This window comes from Kryptolebias marmoratus, linkage group LG10 (genome assembly GCF_001649575.2).
Source record: "Kryptolebias marmoratus isolate JLee-2015 linkage group LG10, ASM164957v2, whole genome shotgun sequence".
Lineage (NCBI taxonomy): Eukaryota > Metazoa > Chordata > Actinopteri > Cyprinodontiformes > Rivulidae > Kryptolebias > Kryptolebias marmoratus.
The window spans coordinates 15,770,105-15,782,352 of record NC_051439.1 but is presented as its reverse complement, the minus strand read 5'-3'; the positions used below and the strand labels follow the sequence as shown (position 1 = coordinate 15,782,352).

Genomic DNA, 12,248 nt, shown 5'->3' with positions numbered 1-12,248 from the left:
GAGCACATTACTGCCCCCTATATGTCAAGAGGACAAATAACACCTTTTCTGTTCAAATTGCCAACCCGCCACAGTGGCGTGTGTGTTGATCAAATTCACCCGCCACTTCAAATATTTACCCGCATTTGGCCGGGGGCGGGTGCTAATTTCCACCCCTGGTTGATGCTGAGTGCCGAATACTTTGCTGATATTTGATGAAGAAGCCAAAACATACAAATACAATAGTTGTTAAGGCTAAAAGAAGCAAAAGGCTATCTAGAAGCTAAATGTAGCAAAAGGTATACAATATATAAGGCATTATAAAGTATAATATATAAGAAGGCAAAAGTAGAGCAAGTATACAACTTTTTTTTTTTTTTTCAGGAATTAAAGTGATCTCAATGTATTTATATGGGGGAAATATTTGTAAATAAAGTTAAATATTTTGAACAGTAAAAAATTACAAAAAACAAAAGTCTTAGCACCGATCTCCTGAATGAGCTGAACGTTTTGATACGTGAACGGCTAAAATGGCACAAAATATGCAGAAGTAGTTTGATGGCAGTGAAGAACAAAACCAAGAAAACAGTAGTGTGAATGTTGAATCAGCATTCAGCATTTGGTTAAGTATTTTGTTTGCTTGCTTTCACTTCATATTAGCTGACGCTGACGTAAAGAAAGATGTGGGCAGACACACTTCAGCACTAAGGGCTTACATAAGCCTGCGACTTGGCACTCCTGTCTCTTCTCACTACTGCTACTTCCTTCAGTGGTTTCTTCATACGCTCACCTACAGTGTTATTGTTACAATAATACACACCGACCATTGCTGGAGTGTTAATCTAGCTGTTTTAATAGATTTTCCAGTAATTGCTGTACCCTCCTTTAGAAAATAAAAAAATCTTTCACTGCATGAATGCATGGTAACTTTCCTCTCAATAGGTGTCTTTGTGTCTTCGGTGAAACTTTTCTGGTGAGGCCTCATTTTCCTCCTGGGCTGAATTAGTCAGGAGGATGTGGAATCTAGATAAATATTATATTCAGTTCTGAACTTGTACAGCAGTGAGCTTTCCAATGTGTCACGCTGATTCCTGAAACTTTAAACTCCACACCCCAGCTACAATTAATTAGGCTATCATTAAAGCCCAAACTTTTTTTTTTAATTCCTTTTTTTTATTGCTTCTCATTTTTTATGAGCGCAGATTGGATTCTAAGGTAAACAGAATGATTGCAGAAGTGGTGATATTTATAAATATACTGCAGAGGGTGTTCGATTTGCACCCGAGCTGGCTCTGTGTCCCGGCACATGTAGAACAGAGTGTGTAGGAGGTGTGTGTGGGATACAGCTCAGCTCTGACTAACACTTTACAGCCCATCTATATTCATAGTGAAGACTGTGAAAACCATCAATGGCCACTTATCAACCATTAGCAGAGTTAAAAAAAGGCAAATGACCTTTAAATGTGACATTTATAAAAACAGATTGATTGTTGCAGTATTGTCAGGATACACAAGTATGGTATTGTATTTTTTCTTAGACTATAACGGGGAAAAATAGATGCTACAATAGCCTGGAGAGCTCTGTTGCTGGTTTTTTTTTTCCTGTGATACTAGATTTTCAATCTTTTATGCATGTGTTTGAAATGATCTCATATAATGTTCTGAATTATTGCTTTCAGATGGTTTGTGGAGCTGCGACAAGCCTAAGTTACTGAAGCTGGGAGTCCTTCCTGTTAAGGCGATGCTGGCTGTGGAGGATCACCTCTGGGCCTCGTCAGGTGGACAAGTGTTCATCATCAGCACCCACTCACACTGTGTAGAGGTATGAAACACAGGCAGGATGCTTTTGGGCTTCTTTAACTCACCATTTTTTATCAAATACTGTGTGGGGTCTTACAAGTAGGAACAGAAATATACATATAGTTTTTAAACCCTGGTTTTAATCTCTGCTTGGTCAAATAATTAAGCAGGACTTCATTCAGATTATGATGATAGTCCATATGTGTTATGTCAGTTACTTTATAAAAGCTATTTCAGCTGATGGGAGAAATTATGTGGCACAATCTCTTGAGTGTTCTCTGTCAGGGTTAATAACGTTCGTTGTAATATGTGATCATTAAAACTAAGAAAGCCCACACGCAATTTAAGTAATTTCCACTGTCAGAGTCCTGGAATATAATATTCCATGTGAGTCCTGGCCCGGTTTGGGGAATGGGAGCACCTGCTACTGGTCCAGGAATAGTAACGTTCTTCTGACATGCGCGCTCTCGTAATGAGTTTAGCCTCATTAAGCTCATTATGTTAGACCACCTGCCTGTTAGCTCCCTTTTCTTTACAGTTAGTGCAGAGTGGTGATTAAAAGTCAGACAGGGAGGTTTGAGAAGAAAAGCAAAAAGTGGTGAGCTGAGGAAAAGCGATCTAAATATTTTACAAAACATGTCATTGATAAAATATAAATACAATGGGAATATGTGTTAGAAAGCTAAAACATAGGGTAGTAAATCTATATTTTTAACACCACTTTTTCATCTAAAACCAGCATTGAAACGCTTGTAAACTAACTCATCTTTGACAAAAATGTGTCCACTTAAATGTTAAGCAGTGTTTATTGTGTAAGCTCTCCTTGTACAAGGATTTAAAATAAAAGTTTCCAATTAAAATAACTGGTTCTCAACTTAATAACTAAAAGATAGATGAAAGAAGCAATAACAAGATTTAAAATGTAAGATTCATGAACTAAATTCACCACTGGGCCTTGTCCAGTGTGTCCTAAAAACTGGGAAGTTTTTGAAGCACCTGCATGATTTGGCTTTTTTAAAAAGTGTTTCTTCAGTGAACTATATTTATTGTGACTTGTTGCTTTGTTTTTAGGTCAAATTAATGTATGCAGACATAACTAACACCAACTTTGCAGGGGCAGATGTAGTCTAAACAAAGTTTATGTGGGTTGCACGATGTTTCTGTCTGGCTTGAAATCATACACACTCAGCAAGTGGCAATCTGTTATAAACCATCCAAACACCAGTTCAGCACTTCGGTGTTGGTCTTTATGTCTGTTCAGTTCAAAAGAAATAAACTGAATGCAAAAGAGTGTCTTGTTTACTGCATGTCTAGTGCATATTTCAAATTAAAGCTGCTCTTTTGGAGCTGCATACAGAACGAGTCAACAATTTCAAACTGAATAGGTAGGTATATTTAATTTGTTAGCTTGTATAGTTTCATTTTAGAGTTGTGTACTTAGTTTGTTTAGAGTTCTTGTAGAGAAATCCCACACACTGGTCTTCTTAGTCTAATAACTCATTTTATTCCAGTAAGCTTCAGATTGAAGTCCAGTAGCATTCAGCCCAGTCCAAGTACAGATTAGGATTCATTGACCTGAGCCTTAAAGTGAGGAGAATGTTGTAGATAATACTCGGGATGTATAACCTTGTCCTGTTCTTCATGTAGAGGCAGTTGGAGGCCCACCAGGAGGAGGGTATGGTGGTGTCTCACATGGTGGTGGCCGGGGTGGGCATCTGGATCGCATTCAGCTCCGGTTCTACGCTACGCCTCTTCCACACCGAGACCTTGGAGCACCTGCAGGACATAAACATCGCCACAACTGTTAACAATGTTCTACCTGGTAAGATCGCCAGTGTGTCACTATCTTCTTAAAAAGAAAAAAAAGTCGTACTGCTTTAAATTTTGCATCTGCAGAACTTTAAACTCTGTATGGCTTATTTCATACTGCCTGAAGTGAACAACCTTTTATTTTACATAGTATTTGTAATGTTTATCCCCTCTAAATTCATATTTTCACGTTAGATTTTAAGATTCAGCCTCCGTTTTGTGTGATTACCACCTTCACCTCTCCACTACCTCTGTTTTCTTCTCCTGCGCTCCACTGTCACTCAGTAATGTGATCCATATGCCTGACAAAGACCAAAACATTTACAGACCGTCAGTTTGTCTGACAAAGAGCAGAAAAAGCATAGTTGGCCTCTTTTCCTCAGATCTGACCATCTAATGAACCTAAAGCACATTTGTACTCTTTGATACATATTCTTCATCCATCGCCTGTCGGGTATTATCTGACAACAGTGTACGTTCTCATCGAGGCGGCTTTTCATTACAGCAGATTTTCCACACTTTTTCAAGCTTTTGTTCCCTTTTCAAAAGCCTCTTTGGCTAAACAGTGAACCAAGAGCCTCTTATTTAGTCTCTTTTTATGGAATTTTATAAAACAGGCTGTCCTTGTCAAGCCAATGTTAAGGCAGCTGTGTGTGCTACAGAATTAGCTGCCTAACTCAGAAACCAGCCTGAATTTGAAGAAACTAAGAACCTTTGTAACAGCAAATAATGGATCGTCCTTTTAATAACTAACCAAAAGTAGGTGGGTAAAGAAAATGTGCAACTGAGCTGTTGCACAATAAATACTCCTAATCTGTCAGAAAGAAAGGCTTAAACAAAATATTAACTGCAGTGACGCACCAAACCAAATAAAACCAAAGCTTGTTGAGTGGCTCGAAACTTTATAGAGGTAAAAGGATACTTCAGGCTCACTGAACCCTAAACAGGAAGCATCATTTAAAAGAAACGTATCTGCAGGTCTTTTCCCCTTCAACAGACCTACTGTTGTATCTTAGATAAAGCATTACTGTGAGTGCTTTAATTCTGAGAACTGAGGTTTATTCTTGCTTTGAAGACGAGTTTACTTCACTTAAGGCATTCCAACATTATGGCTTACCTCTAGTCTGGGATTGTGTAACTGCAGCTGTAAACCCGTCATTAACAGGTTGGGCTATCTAAGCTGCAGAGTCAGAAGCGAGACAAATGAGCCATGGCTAATAGATGATTTAAATCCAGATGGATTTTTTTTTTTTTGTGGAGGGCAAATATTGATCTTTAGGGGCTTTGGAGAAGAACACACAAATTAAGCTTACTTTGTTAGCAACATGCAGTTTGTAACAAAATAATGAGCTTGTATTATATCCTAAAACAGCTGTGCATCTGTGGATGTGCTCTTGTCGTTACAAGACGTAATATTAAATTCAGTGTGAAGCTCTTTGGCTGTGAAAGTAGGACATGTGTCTGTGTTGCAGGTCTAAGCCACACATTGTTGCTGAGGATGTTGAGTTCAGATCACATTTGTCTCTGGCTGAAATCATCAGCGACCTGCTGCTTTGGATCTTGTAATCTGTGATGTTATATCAACATGGCCTAAAAACACCCAGTCAGCGTGGTCATTGGTGCTGCTGTGGGTGGGAGGTTAGGATTTGTGGAATCCAATCATTGATGCTTTCAGTCTCTTTATCAATCCTGTTGAGTAAAGTAGACAGCTGAGGTTTCGTGTGTGTTCTCTGTTGCATTCATTCAGTCTGATGTTTGACCCTTGGCCCTCTAAATTTGACTGTCTTTTGATGCTTAATCTGTTCTATATGAAAGTTAGGGTTATTGACAAGCTTGCGTTAGCTTTGTTCATCAGCTGCAATGCAGTAATCAGCTTTGCTGTCAAAGTGGTTTATGATATTTAGCTATACATGCATATCTGCAATGACAGAAGGGGTGTGTGTGTGTGTGTGATTATTCCTCTTGAAGCAGCAGGATCATCAGCTCTAAAGTAGTTTGTCATATAATTTATGGACATAGGATCTAAAACGTTCAAGGTTAAAACAACCATCCATTTTTAACTTTTTGTGTCCATGGCATCGTAATAAACTGTGTCTCTGCGCCAACATGCTTCTGACTTCAGAGTTGCTTTATTTCTGGATCATTTCAAAGCTCAGGTTTCCTGTTGGAAATCCTTAATCGCACGTAAAATGTAGGCGCTGACAAACTGTTTGGAGTAAGCTGTGAGAACCTCACTATGATGCCCACTGGTTGGTAGATTTAAAAGGGGAAGTACTGCTTGTCTGACATATGTGAATGATAAAATCTGTGGGACCTCGCCATCCTTATTAGCTAATCGAATTCATGCAACCACAGAGGAAGCAGCTTCTGGGACAGACATTAAAGCTTTCATCTTGTGGGCCTCGCCATTAAGAGCTCATTTCCTCTGATAACAATATTTGGATTCAGTACTGTCAGTCTGCATTTACTTCTGTAGTTTCTCTTCCATTTGATCCACCAACAACAAAGTTGTAGATATTTTATCAAAGCGGTTGCAAGATGTTCACCTGTTTGCCTCGTTTTTTTAGTCATCTTTTGTTTGTGTTCCGCTGTAGCATTTATCACTGCTGGCTGCTGCTGCGGAACAGAATGAGACCAAAAAAATGTGCCGTTTCTGCCCAAACTCTGATGTAATTGGAACTGCCAGCCAAACTGTTTAAACAGGAGGGCCTGCCTGCAAATGATGTGTTAGAAGAAAAGAGTGATGGCTGTTTCATCTGCAATTCTGCTCATTGGTGTTTATTCTGAGAGGCGCAGTAATAACATCAGTGCGTCAGAAGGAAACCAGATATTACAATATATGGCGGTCTGATTTTTCTAGGAAGTTCACATTTTTTTATTAACTCCTAATGTGATTATGGCTTCTTCTTATGATCAACCCAGTAATAATATTCTCACCCCCTTCAAAAAAAATAATAAAGGCTGTTTTTCTTGGTGCGACTGCCTTTATCAATGGTGCAGTGTTGGCTCCAGGAGGTGGGGTTGTCCTTCTCATGTTCATGCATGTTGAAGCAATTCTGCCAACTCCCTTCTTCACAAACAGAAGTTTTTTATCCAAGCTGCAAACTTGCAGATGGCTAATATGCTGTAATGACAATCATTTGGGGGGTGGAATTTGGTCCCAGTGATTACATTAAGTAAACCAGAGTTTGTAATCCTCTTCAAAACAAGCATGACATTACAGCAAAATAAGGAGTTTACTATATGATGTTAAAGCTGGGATAATAATTGTAAAAATGTCCTGATAAACAGAAGATGGGAGTTCAGCAGCGGTGCAGATTGCTGTGTGTGTCTGAGGATGGTGGCTGGCTGGTTGCTGAGGTGAGGGTCTCTCTTTGTCTGCTGCTGTGACCTAAATATGCAGCCGCGCGTGGCCTAATGGGAGACAAACATCAGGGGTTGGTAAATAACACCTCCGGTTCCTTTGTGTGTGCGCCACAGTCGTTGCACACTTGTCATGTATTGGCGAATGATCAGTCGCCGCCATTTTAAAAGAAAGGTCAGAGTGAGCAGAACACGGTGGGTGCAAATTAAATATTAGATGTGTGCTAATATGACTGTCACATGTACTTCTTAAATCACCTACTTTCCATGAAACTGGGTGCATTTTTGCTTGCAGCAAATGAATGTGATTCATGTCTGAGTTTAAAGAATAAATTCTGGGCTACGTTGGTTTTACAGTAAACCTAATGAAGCCACAGTGACTGGCAGTGCGATTACTCAACGTGCTGATCCGAGGTATTTCTAGGCTAACTGAATGACTGATGGAGTGTATTTTTGTAATTTTGGGGGGATTTACTCCTCCCTCCTGCTGTTGATTGTCAGGACTTAGAGCAGATCAAAGAGGTCCTCTGGTGTAGGATCAGGGCCAGAGCCGGGTCGTGTTGATGCTCTCTCAGGGTTTATTTTAGTTCACCCTTTGGGTGGGGAACTCCAAATATTATGAAGGGAGGAAGTTGAGCAAGGCCCCTGACCAGGAGTCTGTGTGTTTCTCCTTACTCTGAGCCCTCATTAGAAGCACATGTGGGCAAGAGTTAAGTGTTAAACTGTACCAGTCTGCCGATCTGGCAGAAATTCGGGAAGTATGGCAGCATGGAGTGTGTGTGTGTGTGTGTGTACCCCATGCACGGGGTCAGGTCTAGTGAGGGGGGTCAGGCAGATAGACTGACAGTAATTTTTCCTAAAGCCCAAGAGGATTACTTTAAGGGAGGAAATTCTAGTCAGGCTGTTACAGCAGTAATGACTCATGACAGTCTCGCCTCCCACAAAGCAGCCCTGAGAAGACTGTTTTTGCAAAAGCCTTGGATTCCTATTAAAATTATGCAAATATGATTTAAAAAAAATCTGTTATCTTACCCATTTGTTGCATAGCTGATTCATGACAGAGCTTCCCCGTGGAGATGGCGTAAGGGGAATACCATAATAAGTCACTTAACACAAAGTGTCAGCAGTGTTGCTTTGTTTCTGTTCTGTGTTGAAATGCGTTGTTAACTTAACAATCCCGGCTTTTACAGTCAGGAGAAGCTTCAGTGGGTTCTCTGAACAAGAGGGAAAGCGAAAGGTCGGGTCAGAGAGTCCTGTTGTAATTGCCATAAGTTTTCTGAATAGAATCAGAGCTCCTTCCTTAATTACAGCATTACGCTTCACTCCTCCTGTTACATAACACTTTTGTGTTTGTTTGTTTGACTCAAAGATGGCTATTATGGTGCATTTTTTTTTCCTCTTTGTTCTGATGCTCGAAAAGCACTGCTTTTATCCAGGCTTCTCTTCACGTTGCCCAGGAGACAAACGAGCTTTGAGCACCATGGAGGCAGAAATGCTGCCACATACTAAAAACAAAACCTCTCCTTCCCTGTCTGTGTGCTGCACTGTTTTCAGTTCTGGTGAAATGAGCCATTAACTGTGCACTACTTCAAAATTTTCAAGGAGACACTTTGTGTGGGAGGGTGTTTGCCAAACCCTGTCTCTTTATATGCAAATATCAGTGGATTTACCTTCAAAAAGCACTTTAATTAATGTAAGATTAAACTGTTGTTCTGCTCTTCTTCAGGGAACCAGAGAGTGTCTGTGAGCAGTCTGCTGGTTTGTCACGGCCTACTACTAGTAGGAACCAACTTAGGGGTGACTGTGGCTCTTTCTGTCCCCAGACTTCAGGGCATCCCCAAAGTAACAGGTAATATACAAATCTAAGCTCATTGTATGTTAAAATGTCTAAGCCAGAATGTCTGTGTCCTGTTTTTTTGTTGTTCTGTCTGAACATGGAGGCAAAAAAAACACCTGTCATCATTTTCCTAAAGGCCGTGAAATTGTTTTTAAATGGTATTATGTGTCTGATTATACCTCTTGCTCAAGTTAAAGAGTTCAGTTACACTGTGCTGTAGCTGCAGTTTGGCCAAAGCCATTAAAAAGGGCTTGTTGTGCAGGTTTTAAAGACCTGTCATCTTACCTGCCATGCCTGTCCAGTTCTCACACGGACGATCAAAAAACCTGGAGGCAGCCAGATTTGTCCACTTTTAAAAGTAGATGCAAACTTTTAAAAATCCCTTTTTAGATTCAGTTCTGTCTACAGACACAAACTTACGATTTTCCAATATTCTCAGAGAACGAAGATTGAATTTTACATTATTGTCAACTCTTTTTAGAGGATCATCAATGATTATAGTTCAGCCTAAAATGAGAACTTCCTGGCTTTTAATACCAAAGAAGGGGCTTCAACTCATGGATTTAATCAAAACCTCCAAACTTTAGTTATCAGTTTTTAATTCTGCTGTAGTTTTTGAGGGAGAACAATGGCACAGATTACCTCATACTGCCAACACAATGACTGACCACCAACTGTCTTACTCACCAGATTTATCCCCCTGTAGCTTCTTTTACCAAAATCAAATTCAATCAAGTTCTATCATTTTTACGAAGTGAAACAGAGCAAGTTTAAGCTGCAAATATACCCAACTTCCAGGGATTGTTTTATTCATGATAACCACACAGGAAGTAGGTGCACAATCAAGTTTTTGAATGCACATGGTGTATCATATAGAACACCATACAATGAAGTAGTTGAACACAAAGTATATAAAATTCATGTCGTTTTGGGGTTGTTTTTTTGTAGGTCGAGGAATGGTGTCACTGCATGCACACAACAGTCCTGTCAAGTTCCTCACCATGGCTACTGCGGTGTGTAACCAACCATCTGGCCTGCCATCGTCCACCCCTTCCTCCTCACCCCAGGAGTCACAGGATGCAGACGGCGCCCAGCCATCGTCAGATCCAACCCCGAACCCACCTCAGGGACGAGGCGTGTGGTTGGGCGAGGCGGGCTGTACCACCATGGCTCTGCAGGACTCCCTGTCCTCCTCGTCCTGTGGCTCCCTAGCTCCTTCCCAAGGATCCTTGGAGCACGGTCCAGAGGATGGGGCCCTTTATGACATGCTTCATGACCCTGTCCATCACCAGAAGGGCCTCCGCTCAAGCAAGGTGGATGTCAGCTCTCTGCTGGTGGTGTCTGGAGGTCTGGGCCACCGAAGGGTCAACAAAAAGTCCAAACAGTCTCGCCATGAGGACAACACGTCCACCATCATGATCTGGCAAATCCCATTACTGAACATGTGACACCTACATGGGTGGGATATTGTAAAAAGCATCACATTTTCTATGTACTTACATATGAATCTTACCTATATATGTTTGGTTTTTGAGTTAAACTGCATACAGCTCTCATGTGGAGGTCTGATAATTCTCAACAAAGTATTTTCTGTCAGCCAGAACATCCACAAGTCTTATTTTAAACCAAACTTCAAACTTATTTTCTATATTATCATGATGTTCCTGCCTTAAGAAAAGGACCAATAGAGTCTACACAACAGTCAAAAGATATGTTTTATATCTTGAAATCACTGAAAGGTCTCTAACTTCATAGTATTTTAAAAGTTCTGTAGCATACATGGCCTTTGTGCCAAACATTTGGGCTGTTTAGAACTGCAGTCTCTGAATCAGTGTTGACAGCAAACAGAGTGTGTGTGTGTGTGTGTGTGTGCCCTGCACACCCAGTAAGCAGGGTGTGCAGGGCACACACACACACACACACACACACATGGAGCTATGAAACTATTACAGCAGGTTTGAAACTGGATTTAGATCATGTATCAAGATCAAAGTTTTCAATCTGACTCGTGCCAATTCATTAGTAGTTGTCTGTGAGTTTAAAGGCCAGAAAGAGAGCTAACTGTCCTGTAAATGGGAGGGAAATAAGGGATGAGACGTGAAATTCTGATGACTGAGGTTAAAAAAGCATCTGAGCATCCCTGGCTGGCCAGGTTTTCTTTACAGAGGGAGGAAGACATGTTATTACTGAAAGTCTCTTTGTTTTGTTTTGTTTTGCCTTAATGGGTTTTTATTTGGCAAATAGAGATATTTAAAAATGGAAGATTTATGCTTTTGTCACAGTAGTATTTACTTGTGTATATTAACAATTCTATAAACACTTTTATTGCACAAACTTGTCTGTTCATTGGAAGTTAATTTTGTGGTCTTTAATGAGCACACACCCTTCATTTTGACTCTTAGAAGTTTAAAAAAAATCCTGTGGAAATTTCGGCGAGCGGTTTATAACGCACCATTTTTTTTTTTTTTTTTAGGCAAAAAGAACTTTCAGATAAATGAAGAAGCAAAGAGTGTGAGCGTTGCTCTTTGTCTTGACTGGCTCCAACCTTGTCCTTCACTGTGGTTGTGTGCAGCGATCAGTACATGCCAAGACTAGCAATGTGCCTGAGGGGCCACAGGAACTGAGCCTGATACAGCTCTTCCGGGATTTCTCCTACTGACGAACGGAGTGGGTCAAGGCTTTCCTTTCTTGCAGCGCCCACGTTCGCTGGTGTGCAAGCACATCTCTCCACGATCAGTTTTACCGGGAAGATGAGCTAATTTTAGGCTCCACAGCTCCTCCAGCTGATCCTGAATATTAGCATTTAATGTTATTTAACTCATGGAACTGAATTTGTAGCAACAAACTAACCCAGTTATCAGTTTGTTTGACAGTTCTGTGACTGAAACTCTTTTTGTTTTCCCTCTGACATGTAGGTTTCCGTAGCAACAGTCGTTTAGTGGCTGTATCGGTGCTCAGCGAGGCTTTGTTCTCAGTTTTTGACATTAAAGCTTCTTTGCTGCGTACCCTCTAATCTTGCAGGGCTAATAGCTGTGTGATGCTTTTGCTGTGGCTGCTCTCTATTTATATATATCTTGAAGACCAGTTGTTGCGGCACAAAGTCTCCATGGTGGAGATGTTATTATGGACCCTGGTTTTATTTTTAAAACCGCTGCTGCCATGTGAAGTTGTCCCCTATATGCTTTTTGTAATATATGCCATGTTGTCCTCTCTCCAAACTTCATATTACTTTTTTATTGTATTTCTCAGCACATCTATGCTTTCGGGTTTTGTCTCATTGCACTCGGGAAGATGTTACCAAAGTAATCCTGAATTATTTTTCCTGTCAGATCTACCATTAGCTACCATGTCTGTGCTGCAGGTGTTAAAGCTGCTCATTGCAAAGTCAACATCTGCATGATCTTTTCCTCATATTGATGGTTAATGTGTCCTTTTAGATTTAAAAATTTGTATGCAAAGC

At 40.4% G+C, this 12,248-nt stretch overlaps 1 protein-coding gene across 3 annotated transcripts in view; it reads left to right on the top strand.

Annotated features, from left to right (window-relative positions):
• Positions 1–10,629, top strand: part of arhgef10 (Rho guanine nucleotide exchange factor (GEF) 10) — a 39,773-nt gene extending 29,144 nt beyond the window's left edge. For all 3 annotated transcript variants that reach the window (XM_017418809.3, XM_017418800.3, XM_017418792.3), the window contains 4 exons: positions 1,659–1,801; positions 3,427–3,601; positions 8,678–8,800; positions 9,737–10,629. In XM_017418809.3, the coding sequence (XP_017274298.1) occupies positions 1,659–1,801; positions 3,427–3,601; positions 8,678–8,800; positions 9,737–10,236 (941 nt within the window). In that variant the 3' untranslated portion in view covers positions 10,237–10,629. The remainder of the gene's footprint in view (positions 1–1,658; positions 1,802–3,426; positions 3,602–8,677; positions 8,801–9,736) is intronic.
• The last annotated feature ends 1,619 nt before the right edge of the window (positions 10,630–12,248 follow it).